Genomic DNA, 13,142 nt, shown 5'->3' with positions numbered 1-13,142 from the left:
GAAGAATTATTGACTCATTTTTTCGCTGTGACAAACAATTACTAGACAAAGGACTGCCATCTAAGGTCCCAGAATGGAAGTAAGAGGCAGAATCAAATAGTCTTACCCATCATTCTGACATTTGTATGGAGACACAAAAGAATTCTTCAGGATTCTATTTGCTGTTATGCTCCATTCAATCATGTCTCAACAATTCTGCGGTCCTCAGCGATTTATAACAGAGTGCAAGTTCACCACCGCTCTGGGCTGCGCTCTGGGATGAGGTGTTTTTAGTCACAGTCTTACATAATAGTTTCACACATGAGCAGATGGGCTGAGATCAGGTGATTGGAATGTAAAGTGATCAACGTCCACCAATTATTAACTGAAAATGAAGCGCACACAAGGACACTAAAACTGCTTGGCAGAACCAGAGATCAATAGAGCGATTAAAATTGTTGAAAAAAAAAGCTTCACCAATAATTCAAAAGAAAGTCAACCATAACCACATTGTACCGTCTTTCTCTGGGGCGTCTCCATCCTTCTTCTCACGTCGCTCCTGGTGTTCACATGAGTTGGACTTCTCTGGACTGCCACACTGCTCTGATGGTATCTTTTCATTTCCACACTCCTTTCTGATTTTCTCTATCTCCTGCTCCCCTTTCTCCTTGTATGCCAAGTTATCAAATCCCTTTTTCTCCGCCTGCTGCTTGTTGTCTGTAAAAGACAATATAAGACAGTTTGTTTTCGGAGGACAGGGAACTGTGCATATCAATGTGTAGACGAAGGGTACCCGACAGTGGAGACACTGAGTTGAGCCAGTAGCAAGGCAGGAAGGGGAAGTAAAATGGACGACTAATTCCGTACTGTCCTGTGGTGGGAGAGAAAAGACGTGCATTCAGAGGTACTCATTTTCATAGGGAGTTCCAAACTTGTCATTGCATCCATTCATCTGCCCTTCTCCCCGTAAGGAAAACTAGCAAAATTTGACTGTCATTGTTATTTCCGCAAAATTGACACACCTGGAAATACATTGTCCAGGTACCAAGCCAGCACAGCATAGAGCACAGTGTCCAGGATCATCATGCAGATGGAGGTGAGGAAGGAGAATTCGTCTCCCTCCAGAGGACTGGTTTGGATGTTGTCCCACTGCAGGCCTAGACCTTGCTCTTCATACCGTGATAGATACTCAGTGCCGAAGCCGAATGCCACCTGTGATAACAGGCTCTGAAAAAAAAAAGAAAAGAAAAATTGAGCTTTTAGATTTTTCTTGTCACTATAAGACGCCACCAACCACCAGAATCTTCAGGTCCTTGGTGATGTGCTCCTGCCAGGCGAAGCAGAAAATGTGTGGCAGGTAGAGAGTGAAGTAGATGATGCCGCAGCAGGCCGCCGCCAGGTTGGCCTGGTTGAAGAAGACGCTGAGGAGAAAGCATTGCATGATGGTCGCCGTGGTGAAGGTGAGCAGGAAGATGAAGAGGATGAAGGGATTGCTGTAGTTCAGCACTCTTCCTCCCTGTAAGTAAACAAATGTTGAATTCAATTTAATGTTTGAGGCACAATGCAGGGCTCAAACCAGCCAGTGTCATTGTTCAGACACCATTCACCATGAAAGACAATGCTAGCTTTTGAGACAGAACTTTTCCTGGACAGTCGTGAAGACAGAAGTTCTACAGTATATGGTTGAACAGTGCTCCAGTGCGCCTCAAAAACATATTTATTTTCCAAAAGTTAGAAGGGGTCATATTTGTTCACTTACTGTTGAGTATTTCTCACTTTAAAAAAGTAGAATCAAGGTCAGTTATGTCCAGTTCAATATTTTCAAATCCTTGAGACAGCATAGAGGTGAGACTTTTATAGTGGAGGGAAAGATTATTTTAGTGTTTTCAAAGTTAGTACTTTCAAAAGAAAAAGCACTTTTATCACACCTGTGTGACATGATAAGAGGAATACAATGTTGAAACAGCAGTGAATGGTAAAATACCATTGGGTCTTTCTGTATTAATAAATCTGGTATGTGTAACCCTTATGCAGATAACAACTAATGTTGCTGACTTGATGGCAAAAAAAATAGTTTGTGAGAGACTAAATATTCTATAAAAATTATAATATAGATTTGTTTCAATTTTATATAACATTTATTTGATAATCTCCATTAATATAATAAATATGTGTAAAATTAATTTAAGGGGTGAACATTTTGTGATTTTTTTTTTTCGTTTGATTTATTTATTTTTAGTTTGGAAACCAACCTATTCAATGTCTGGAACCAGAGATTTTTACCAGTGAACAATTTAACGTCAGTCACTTGGCCTGCCGAAGATAAATATAGACTCACTTGTTTATTCTGGATCCAAACATGGTCTGAAAATAAATTCATTCATAACAACTTTTTCTGATCGTTGACGGTGTTCTCATATAGATCTGAGAAGGTGGTGTATTAATTCATGTTCACATTCCATTTACTTTGCTCAGCCACTAGAGGGCACAAAGTCCTCAGATGCCAGCCAGACTGGGTTCATGACATGATGTCTGGCTATATTTGCAGGTACATTTGAGGCAATCATTGACAAGTCCTTTCCTGCAGTGTTGACATAATTCTCATGATGTCATGGCATCCACAGCCTGTTTAGGAATGATTTACAGGTACACAGTGACTCGGCCTCCATTAGTGACTCATTATTCAAGGAAAGAGACTGGGTTCTGTTTGTTCGCCAAACAAGATCGGTGAGAATTATGGAGGCAAAATTCTCCGTCACATTATGGCTGAGACAGCCTGTCCCCGAGCGGAGAATGCGAGAGCGTTGCTCACCGTGATGATGGCGGTGAGAAGCGCCGTGCTGGTGCCCATCATGAGGAAGCTGTCAATGAACCAGGAAGACCAGATGACGCTGTTTGTGACCCCCATGACTTTCAGGTTCTCCTTGAGACGGAGCTCTTTTTCCAGAACGATACTTTTGACTATCATGGACACTGAGTAGACCCAGGCCAGAACCATGAAGACAGGGAAACAGCGGTTCAGAGTGAGCATAAAGCTGGGCAGAGGAGAAAGAGGTGATAACGTAAATGTGAAGCTCAGGAGGGTGAACTCTTTTCATGTTCCACTCACAGGTCGTCCACATAGCAGGGGTAAGGCATCTGCTGCAGATAGACACCCATCGGCCATTCTTTTCCCGTATGAGTTTTGATGATCCCATGCTCTATTATATCCTGCAGGTACGCAAACCCACCCCAAACATAACGTAGGTCATCCATTGGATCTGCTCTGGGTCCAGGATCCCAATACCTAAGTGGAACGTTCGTGTTAGGACATCAACAACACAATGAAAACTGCTGCCACAAACCTGTCTTTCACTTTATTGGTGCGCTCCACCGTGTCGATATCCATCCGAATCTTAAACTTCACATGAGGGGGGACTTCGTTGGACCAAGGGAAGATGTTTACAAAGACAAGCCCGGCCCAGAATTTGCTTTCCTCGAGCAGGTCTAAGGCCCGGTATGTAACAGAATCCTCATCGGGCAGAGGCACAAATTTATCCAAGACCACACACTGAGGAGGACAAAAACAGACAGGTGTGCGTGAGGTTCGGCTAGACTGTGTGATGATGTCATAGTTGACAAACAGCAAACAACCTAGACAGAAAGTTCACAGATTCTTAATGTACTTTTAGCTCAACAGCAGCTTCTGGTTCCCCATTCATTTGTTGCAGTAGGATAAATGCTGTTCTGTTTTCAGGCCTCTCTAGACATGTAGTCATGTTGACATTGTATTCCAAATTATTGTATTACTTTAAGTAGTTCAAAAACTGAGCCGTCAGGAAACATTTTTTCTCACCTCTGCAAAAGGCAAGCAAAGTGGTACTTGTGATATTGACATGTTTTGTATAAATCAGGCGTCACAAACCGGTCCTCAAAGGGCCTCAGTGGGTGCAGGTTTTTGCTCCAACCAAACACACAGTTTAACCAATCAGTTGACAGCAGAAACAAGCAGCACCTGACTGACCATCAACAGATTACAGTCTCCAGACACCTGATGTGAAAAGGGCCTACTCCCACTGCGGCCATGTTGTGGATCAGTTTAAGACCTCTTGTATAAATAGAGTGTCAAACTCATTTACGCATGGGACCGGAATTTTAGGCACAGTCCAAGTTTTTTTTTTTTTTTTTGTGGTGTCTACAGTGTCTGAAAAGACCACAGAAGGCGAAACATGATTCACTTGAACACCTAAAGCATGCAATGGAGACTGGTGACTTCTGCGTCAATGACGGAGGTAATCTTCGACAATCACAATATAAACAGCACTGGAGATGATGTTGCTCTTTATGCGCCATGAATTAGTAATGGATTTAAATTTGAGCCCGTTTTGGCTTTGAAAGATCTTAAGGGCCGCATTAATTGACTTGGCGGGTGGGATTTGGCCCCCGGGCCTCGAGTTTGTCGATGCTGAAGACCGTGGCATGTTTTTCTCCCTGCAGGTTCACACATGCCACCTACACGCAGACCTCCTTTCACGCCCACGGTCATTGTAGCAGCTTTGTATAGGACGGAGGACGGAGTGACAGCTGTATCTAATCGGCCTCAGTCCTCTCCACTCCTCCGTCACACTCAACCGCTGTAAGCTTCAAGTTGGACAAAAAACAAAGCGCACTAACCATCCACCCATTCGTGCCCCAAGGTGCCCCTCATGTCACCCCCCAGTGCGATAGGCCTCTCATCCCGATTAGCCTGTGCAAGCATTTGAACATTGTTTCAAATGGATTGGCCAACTGAAGTGTTTTTGTCACCCCGACCCTTCAGCAGTAAACTTGACGGCCTCTGTTTTGCCCTGGCTGCTGTCCCACCTGGACATGTTAGCAGGTTTTTGGATGTGGGACAAGTTAGAGAGCCTATCAGAATGTCAGAAGCAAAAAAGAAGTTAGACAACTGATGCTTGGAAATCAAGCGGAGCTCAGGAGGATTAAAGAGTGAATAGGCCTGTACTTGAACTTGAGATTGAAGGTGGATTTGAAAAACAGGGGGAAAAAAACGAGATGAAAAGACAGAATTTCAAAAGAGTCCTTCAAGTCGTCAGTCTAATTTAACACGCCCATGAACCTGTCCCATTTGGTTACATATGAGAGAGAAAACTCACATCCCCGTATTGATTGAGCATCCGAATTATCCGGTCAGTGAGGTTGAAGATGTCTCGCCAGTCAAAGTCAGGCATATCATCTGGACGATCTTCCGAGGGGCCATTGTGCAGGAAGTTGAGGATATTTTGTGAAGAAAACGGTGCTTCCTCAAGACTCCTGTCGATAAAATCCATTACTGACGGATTACTGATTGTGTCCTGGAAGACAAAAAAACAGCAAAGAAAATAAAACAGTGACTTCTGCGTGCACAAGGAAAAATAAATAAATAAAAAAGTGTCATGTTGAGAAGAGGAAATACAAGTGAAGCCAGAAGGATGGAGAGAGGATATGGCATATTTTACTAAGATAAGGAGTCAAGCAGGAAACTTGTGGGACTACTGGGACTGGAGACAAAAGAAAATAAAATGGGAAGTTTTAAATAAAAAGTAGCACAATGTCACACTGGATATGATTAGAGCTCTACAAAGTTGTACCCGAATCATCTTCACTTGAATCCCGTCTTGGAAGAAAGACCAGATTTGTGGAGCCACCTCTTCCCAGGCTTTTCCCATCACTCGTAATCTCTCGAGCTCCTCAAACGTGGTGTTAGCCTTTGGGATAAAAAACAGAAACAAGGATGTTGATTGAGCTTATTCGACTTCTACTATTAATTCTCATGTATTAAATAACAATCACAATAGACATGGCACCGAAAAAAATTAATTCCTCCATAGTTTGTACATCTTTGATAAGAATTACACTGAGAATAAATTGCATTACAAAAGTATTATATATATATATATATATATATAAACCAATTTTTTATACAACCCAATTTTTTAAATTCTGAATTAACATCTGATTCCACAAATCATGTTTGTTTTCATCCGATCATGTTTGCCTACTGTGCATTTCACACGGTTTGAAAGCGTTCCTAAATGCTACTGCCACCTGTTGTCTCATATAGCTCGCTGCTGTCATGACATTTCAAAAAGCTATTGAATCATATGGATAAGGCAGGCTCTGGATTAGCAGCAAGTGTAAGGCCAAGTCTCATCTTGCAGCTGTGAAAATGTATTGTTCTCAAGACCATACATACAGATACTCTTCTTAAACTGATGATAATATTCTGGTGACAGAGATGAAAAATTAAACTTCAATGCTCCCATTGGTGTCAGTAGAGAGCGCTTACACAGCCATTGCAGAAGCCAGTAAGGAAGTATGTTTACATTATCTCTGTTTTAAAGAAAGCAGCAAAACAGAAGGATAAGATGTATATTTTTGTAACATGGATCTGGCTATTTTATCACTGGCAGGAACCCTACTGTCTTCCTCCTGCTTCTGTTTTAACTTACAGTCTCTGTCATAGCTTTATCAGTAATGTGCCAGAGCTTTAAGGAACTACATGTGCGATGAAGAACTACCTGATAGCCGCTCATCATATCTGTGGATCTGAATTCCATCACTATTATAGTGAAAAGCATCAACTTAAATGACAGCAATTACATTTTAGTGTCACTTTTATGGGTCTAGCTGATTGTGCTAGCTGTGGTTAAATAATTGTTCACAGTATTTATTCCATTCCATATTTATTCCATTTGATCAGCTCATTTTCCTTGTGTTGAGTCTGTGCGAGTACATCACAGGTCAAAGGTTGCACTGGTTTTACACTCGTGTATCCAGTATTCAATTAAGAAATCAGCATGTCTGTTAAATCCTCCCGTGTGTACACAACACTCAGAAACTCAAACATACACATTGCTATCCTAATCTCCCGCTACATACCATTCCCACATTAAACAGCCTCCCAAAAGAGGCTTTGCAAAGACAACACACACACACACACACCCGCACACACATTCTCACACAGAGAGTTACACCCAGCTTGCTCAGAACACCAGCACCAGTGCAACAAACGCCCTCTGTGCCAAAGCATCAAATATTTACTGCACGCTTATCGTCACAGCCTTGGATGCCTGAATGTACAGTGTTTTGCGTGGCGAATACCAAAGGCTGACTATTTCGGTATTCAGTCATGTGCAGTGGGGGATGAAAGCCCTCAAGAGTACACCCAATTAAACGCCTTCCTCTTCTGTGTGTCTGATTTTGGGTGACAATGGGTACAATGGGGACGGGGTGACAATGGAGGCCGTTGGTGACAACTGGCCGAATGAATTCAGTCGGCCCAGTGAATCCCAGTCAGGTTCCCACAAGAGAGCGCCTCCTTATTCCCCAAGGCTGTTTGAAAATAGCATGCAATTGCAGGAGGAGGATCTCGGGGGTGGGGGGGGGGTTCTCGCAGCAATCTATCCACATAGGGATGTTGCAGCTCACTGCCATATAAAGACTTCTTTGCAAGTTTGTAGTACAGAGTCTTCCAGCGAATCTTTTCAAAGTTAGTTTGTTGAGCCGGAAACACGGCAGCCACACAGGCTAATGTTTACGTTTCTGTTAACTATTGCTCATCTCTGTCAAAGTGCCAATTAAGATCGCAATCTGGGTGAAGAGGAAAGCAGCGAGGGCGTGAAAGGTTGAGGAAGAGGAAGCCCAACTTTGTGTGCATGTGAGTGTGACCACGTTTCTTTAGGAGCCAACGCTTCTGCTTACATAACATTGGAAAAGCTTTGGCGCCAGTTGACTGTGTGACAGTCACCGCAGCCGATCAGCTTGCGCTCTTCCTTTGCAAACTAGCCATCCATGACCACTGCCCCCTGCTCTCTTCAGAGAGAGCCGACACTTATCTACATAAAGATACAAAACGGAGACTTGATAAGAGAAGAGGTGATCCTCTTTTACAGGTGCATTGTTCTCTGCCGTGTTTGGCTACACCACAGACAAAGCAAATACTTGGCCATGGTTGAGAACTTTAAAAAATGTGGCTTCAGAAAGCTGTTTTACATTGTGTCTTCGCTACAATGAAAAATGATACAAATCAAAACCTCACATTCATCGCTGGTACCTCAAAACCATGCTCGGATGGGGGCAAGGGGCCAACTGTGGCTTCTTGCCTGAATGAATGCAGCCCTCATTACATCTGAACAAAACCATGTAAATTACATCTAACAGCCCTGTTGAGAATAATTTCCATTTTTTATACTACTGTTTTAATCCTACAACCTGTTCAAGGACATCTCAACGAATATTTACAGAATATTAGAAGAAATATTGAAATATTTCATTATATTATATTTTTTTAACAAGGCATCCATTCCTTTTTGTGCATGTATTGCTTTAAAATATCTGTCACATATATGATTTATTTTGAGAATCTTGTGAAAATATTTGAAAAATATAAAGTCAAGTAAAATTTTCAGCTAATCCATACAACTTCCTGGCATGATTAGACCTTTTTTTCTTTCTTCTGGCTGATCCTACGGCCCATTACGGCAGTCACAGCATACACTGTGGCCCCTTAGGACATTTATAGTGAGAATGAATAAATGTTGAATAAGGGTTGGTGCTGCTTACATTTTTGATGATTCGTCTGACGGCTGGCGAGTCAGGAGCATAGAGGATGTGCCCCATCAGCATAGGCTTCACCGACCTCCACACGATTCTGGAGGCTGGGTTTGATTCCAGGTCTCTCATCAGGTCATTGCAGAAAGGAGCTGCACAAGACTACACTGTGACTCTTGTTACAAATGCCTCACTACATCATGTTTACATGAGGTCCCCTAAAACTCACTGGTGCTGTTGTCAGGTGAGTATTGACTTTGATCTCTTCCGCTGGTGATTCCCAGAAAGGCTTTGTAGTTATTGTCCTCGTACCAGTTGAAGGAGGTTACTCGGGAAAAAGCCCCTTCTGTGTAGCCGCACACCAGGCCGGAAGCAGCGGCCATCACCTGCTCGAAGGATACACTGCTCTGGAAGAGAGGAGTCAAGGCCTGGAGGAGCTCCCTGGAGCTGTTCCTCTGAAATAACTGGAAGAAAGGACATACACAGAGCTGTTAGCATTGGCTTTTACAATACAGTTAGCAACAAAATGCCTGCAAAAGGTTCACTTGTTTTTGCTTGTATCTTTAGATGCAGTACTCAAATCAGTGCTGGATATCTCATTTTGTTATTCTTACTTTTTGGTTGCTGACTAATAAAAAGGAAGTCAGTCCATGCCTCTTACCTTCCATGGAAACCACCATAACAAACTATTTCCAGTTGAAAAACTCTCCTTCAATTCACAGGTAGAGCACTTCCATGGCTGCATTCCAGGGACAGAGGCGCCTCCGCATATTGAACAAGGGAGCCACCCTTGATTCATTTCATTCGGTCATTGAAAAATGCTACAAGGAAAATACCTTTTCAAACTTAATGCTAGATTTTAGAGTTTAGACAAGCAGCATATTTGGGGGAAAAATAAATACATACTTTTTTGTGTACCGATGATGAACCAGCCTGTGTGTTTTTTGTTTTTTTTGGTCTGTGAACTCCTCTTGTTTGAACCTCAGGATGAAGTTTTGGATGATCAAGGACAGGATGGAGAGTTGACTTTTCCAATGGTGGCTCAGGAAAAATCTAGGTATCTTCGAGTCAAAGCTTGTTTGGGAGGAATGTACTAGTGCAACTAGTAATGGATCAATGTTTAACTTTTGCTCTCAACAGCTTTCAGATTAAAGTGACCTGGTATATGTACAAGAACACCACATCATCAATGGCTGTTCCAGTCTGAGGACATATTTTCAATGAGTATTATGATTTCTAACAACCTCAACCGCAGTTGCATTTTCTACAGCTGTCATTTATAAGAACTGATCGCATGAAACTCAATAATTCTGAGCTCATCTGAAACATTATGAATCAAATCAACTGCTATTTGAATTCTCACATTGTGCTGATGGGTCTATTTTTGAGGGAAAAGATATCAGATCAGGATCAGACCTTCCTCACTCAATATCCCCCGACTGTCTGTGTTTGCGTAAAACTCAGGCCAAAGGAAGCAACTGTTTCCTGACAACTAAAAATAGCGGGCGCTGAACTTTTGAGTGGAGAAGGATGGGGACGACTGGAAGTCAGTTTACCTCTCGCAGCTTGTCGGAGGCAGCAGAAACGATCCGTACCCAGAAGTGAATGTTGATGCCTTCAGAGTGGTTGTCCAGCACAAGAGGAAGCTGCAGAGAATAATGTATTGTTTATTTGAGACACGCTGTGCACAACAACAATCTCATTTGAGTCTGCCTATATTTGCTGACTGCTGCTTTTTTCTGCAGGATTTTCTTTTTTCGCCCGCTCTTTGAACAATGGACTTTAGGTTCGGGAAGCAGTGCAAGGCCAAGACAGAGTCTTGCCAAAAAAGACATCCTTCCTCTCTGGAATTTCATTCTATCTCATTGTGTGTGACAGTGGGAGACACAAAGGGAACAAGTGTGTGAATGAGAAGGCTGGTTCGAAAGTGCAGTGCAGGCTGCTTTCAAATAGTTTCTTTAGAGGTTGGGGAAATTAAAAATAAAAAAGGTCATTATAATTCGGATTAACTTTGACTATGAGTCTCAGTTAGGTTAGCCATCTGTTTCAGATGGTTGGGTTAAGGATGAGTGTCAGTGAGAAACCTGACAATGTCCTAACAAGGATAGAAATACCAACGTATATGTGTGTGTGTGTAGACTATAGTATGTTTTTACTCCATTTTTGAGGTGTGCCACTGTTCTTCCAAGGTTATATGTGTTTATAAATGGCCTCCTGCTGCCCTGATACGGCATCAACAAGGTAAGTACTGTGGCAAATCGGATGGTTTTCCTAGTACGGATCATTGTAAATAAGCCATTTAGAAGGTTGTGTGTGAAAATCCGACTGGATTTGCTTTTCCGGAAGGACCCGGACAAACATCTTTTGAAAACAACAGCCAAGCCACATTTGTTTTGACTGAACTCATAGCACATCTCCAGGTTAATATACCTCTTTGGACTTCAGAATTTGGACTGCTGCCATGTGATGGATGAAAATCATCAACCACAGCCATGAAATGTGAGGCCATGTTGCCGTCATTAGAGAGCGCTGTGCTACAAATCCAAGGAAGTCACATGGGTGACTGAATGTGGCTCGATACAGATCGGGCACAGGGCACTCCTCGGTTAACTCTGACCAGTAATTACTCTGCAGTCTAGCGTATCCTCTAAGCCAATTACAAAAGTGAACTTTGTTTCATGTGCTGCTTGCAGCTAAGGTATGGTGGCAGATCGTAAACGCACTCAAGTCTTTTATGTCTGGGTTCACAGGTCAATTCATTTTATTTTTCTTACACTGCTTCAGTCATTTTTATTTTTTAGAAGCAAGGGGAAACGTTTTAAGTTGATACAGTATTATTTACATCCATGCGTGATCTCAAATGAAAGGTCATAAAAAGGTTTGGAGGATGTAAGTCAAGCATTTTCAAGACGCCCAAGTGGACTTTTCTGATTTAAATCCCCTGGATCATAAAGGAATGAGACAAATTGAATACAAACTAAAACATTTAAAAACCAACACTATTGGCCCCATAATGCACTGCAGCATTTGGTCTTATAAAAAGGAGAACATTTGATTAAGCAAAGGTTGAACTAAAAGTAGCTCTCTTGAACTGACAGTGTACGCACTCAACAGTCATCAGGGTATGTGGTCAGAAGTCGCCACAGGAAGTCACCCTCCTCCACCTTCACCTGTCTTGATCATCTACAGCATCTCATCCACCAAACCATCTGCCGCTTAACACTGTCTCCAAACTACTCCACACAACGTGATTCAGTTTAACAGTAACTGGTTTTGTGCCACATGTTTTCTTGACCAATGCTATGAATGTTTTCCTCTTTTAACATGTCACGTCCCCTGCTCTGGTTTCATTTACGGGTCCAAATTTGGGCAAGACTTTTACGTTAGTTTCCACTGGAGTAGTTGAGTATTGAATTGAGTCCCTTGTACCTTGAACCAGCGCGAGTGGTGAATCAGTTACAGCATCAACAGATTCCACCTGATATTCAGAGATTATAGTGGAAGGGCCCCATCCACTCGATAAGAGGCTGAATATGAGAACACCTCACCTTCAGTCAGTCAGTGATTCAGGTCTCCCTATAAGAGTTTCCTTGGCTATCTAAAAGGGAAGAAGGTTGAGTCAACACCATACATGGTGTTCCTACCATAAAAGGTGAGACAGTCAGATCCACACACTAAGTATGGAAGTTAGTGAATCAGAGTGTTGCCTCTTATGAAACCAAAGCTGTCACTGTTAGATGCTCATTCCCTTTATTTCTGGGCAAAGTCAGACAGAAAGAGGTAGAAGTCTTATACAAATGGGGGGGTAAATGGGGATAATTCTATGTGACTGACAGGTAGAATTCAGTGATGAGGCGACACTTACCAGACGGAAGAGCTTAAAAAAGTCAACATTGGCGTAGAACTTGTCCTCGATGACCTGCAGCCGCTGGGGGGTGAGGATGCACATGGCATTACGGACAGAATAGAGCCCTCTGCGACTGGGGAAAATTAGGAATCTGTCCAGCAGGGACACACTGCAGGCTATATCCTTTAGGTGCAGGTCTGGAACGCCAAAAGCAAACTGGAAAACAAGTGACGCCTTTTGAACACATTGGAAAACCATTGTGGAATATTTAGGAATCAACATAAAAAGACATTGACTGCCAGCTCATTGTTTCATCTGCTTGTGTAACAAGGGAAGACGTGAACACCTGCTATCACATCTGCAACTTCAGGCAGCCTTTCCTTTAGTTTCTGCCAAAACACCAGTGACATGACATGAATGTTTTGTCAGAGTTTGTTTTCTGATTGACTGCACAGCTGCTGGCCATGATTCAGGCACGGTGGAAGTACAGGACGAATCAGGGCATGTTGGTGTTCCTTAGGAGACACTATCCAGCTGCCAACACGAGGTGACACACGGTTGTTCAGTGATTAGAAGTCAAACAACAGTGAACACATTCGCAAGTCTTGCCAAAAGACGTTGGAGTTTCGAACGATGACTAAATTCCAATTCTACTACGTATTCAGCCTTTTTATTATTTAGCCATTTCTTACTTTTTCACCCAACACAAAAAAAATCTTAAATTTTGTATTAAATTTTCACAAATTTT

At 42.4% G+C, this 13,142-nt stretch overlaps 1 protein-coding gene across 5 annotated transcripts in view; it reads right to left on the bottom strand.

The window, feature by feature from the left end:
* The window catches only part of abca4a (ATP-binding cassette, sub-family A (ABC1), member 4a), a 34,774-nt gene that overhangs the window by 15,602 nt on the left and 6,030 nt on the right, over positions 1 to 13,142 (bottom strand). For all 5 annotated transcript variants that reach the window (XM_053860966.1, XM_053860969.1, XM_053860970.1 and 2 more), the window contains exons 7-19: positions 12,413 to 12,610; positions 10,104 to 10,193; positions 8,777 to 9,011; positions 8,560 to 8,699; positions 5,586 to 5,702; positions 5,112 to 5,309; positions 3,324 to 3,529; positions 3,089 to 3,265; positions 2,792 to 3,014; positions 1,274 to 1,495; positions 1,002 to 1,206; positions 773 to 850; positions 496 to 696 (exon numbers count right to left, since the gene is read on the bottom strand). In XM_053860966.1, coding sequence (XP_053716941.1) covers positions 496 to 696; positions 773 to 850; positions 1,002 to 1,206; positions 1,274 to 1,495; positions 2,792 to 3,014; positions 3,089 to 3,265; positions 3,324 to 3,529; positions 5,112 to 5,309; positions 5,586 to 5,702; positions 8,560 to 8,699; positions 8,777 to 9,011; positions 10,104 to 10,193; positions 12,413 to 12,610 — 2,290 coding nt within the window. The remainder of the gene's footprint in view (positions 1 to 495; positions 697 to 772; positions 851 to 1,001; positions 1,207 to 1,273; positions 1,496 to 2,791; positions 3,015 to 3,088; positions 3,266 to 3,323; positions 3,530 to 5,111; positions 5,310 to 5,585; positions 5,703 to 8,559; positions 8,700 to 8,776; positions 9,012 to 10,103; positions 10,194 to 12,412; positions 12,611 to 13,142) is intronic.

The sequence above is a fragment of the Synchiropus splendidus genome, chromosome 3 (genome assembly GCF_027744825.2).
Source record: "Synchiropus splendidus isolate RoL2022-P1 chromosome 3, RoL_Sspl_1.0, whole genome shotgun sequence".
Taxonomy (NCBI): Eukaryota; Metazoa; Chordata; class Actinopteri; order Syngnathiformes; family Callionymidae; genus Synchiropus; species Synchiropus splendidus.
The sequence above is the reverse complement of the archived record's forward strand: the minus strand, read 5'-3'. Positions and strand labels throughout refer to the sequence as shown.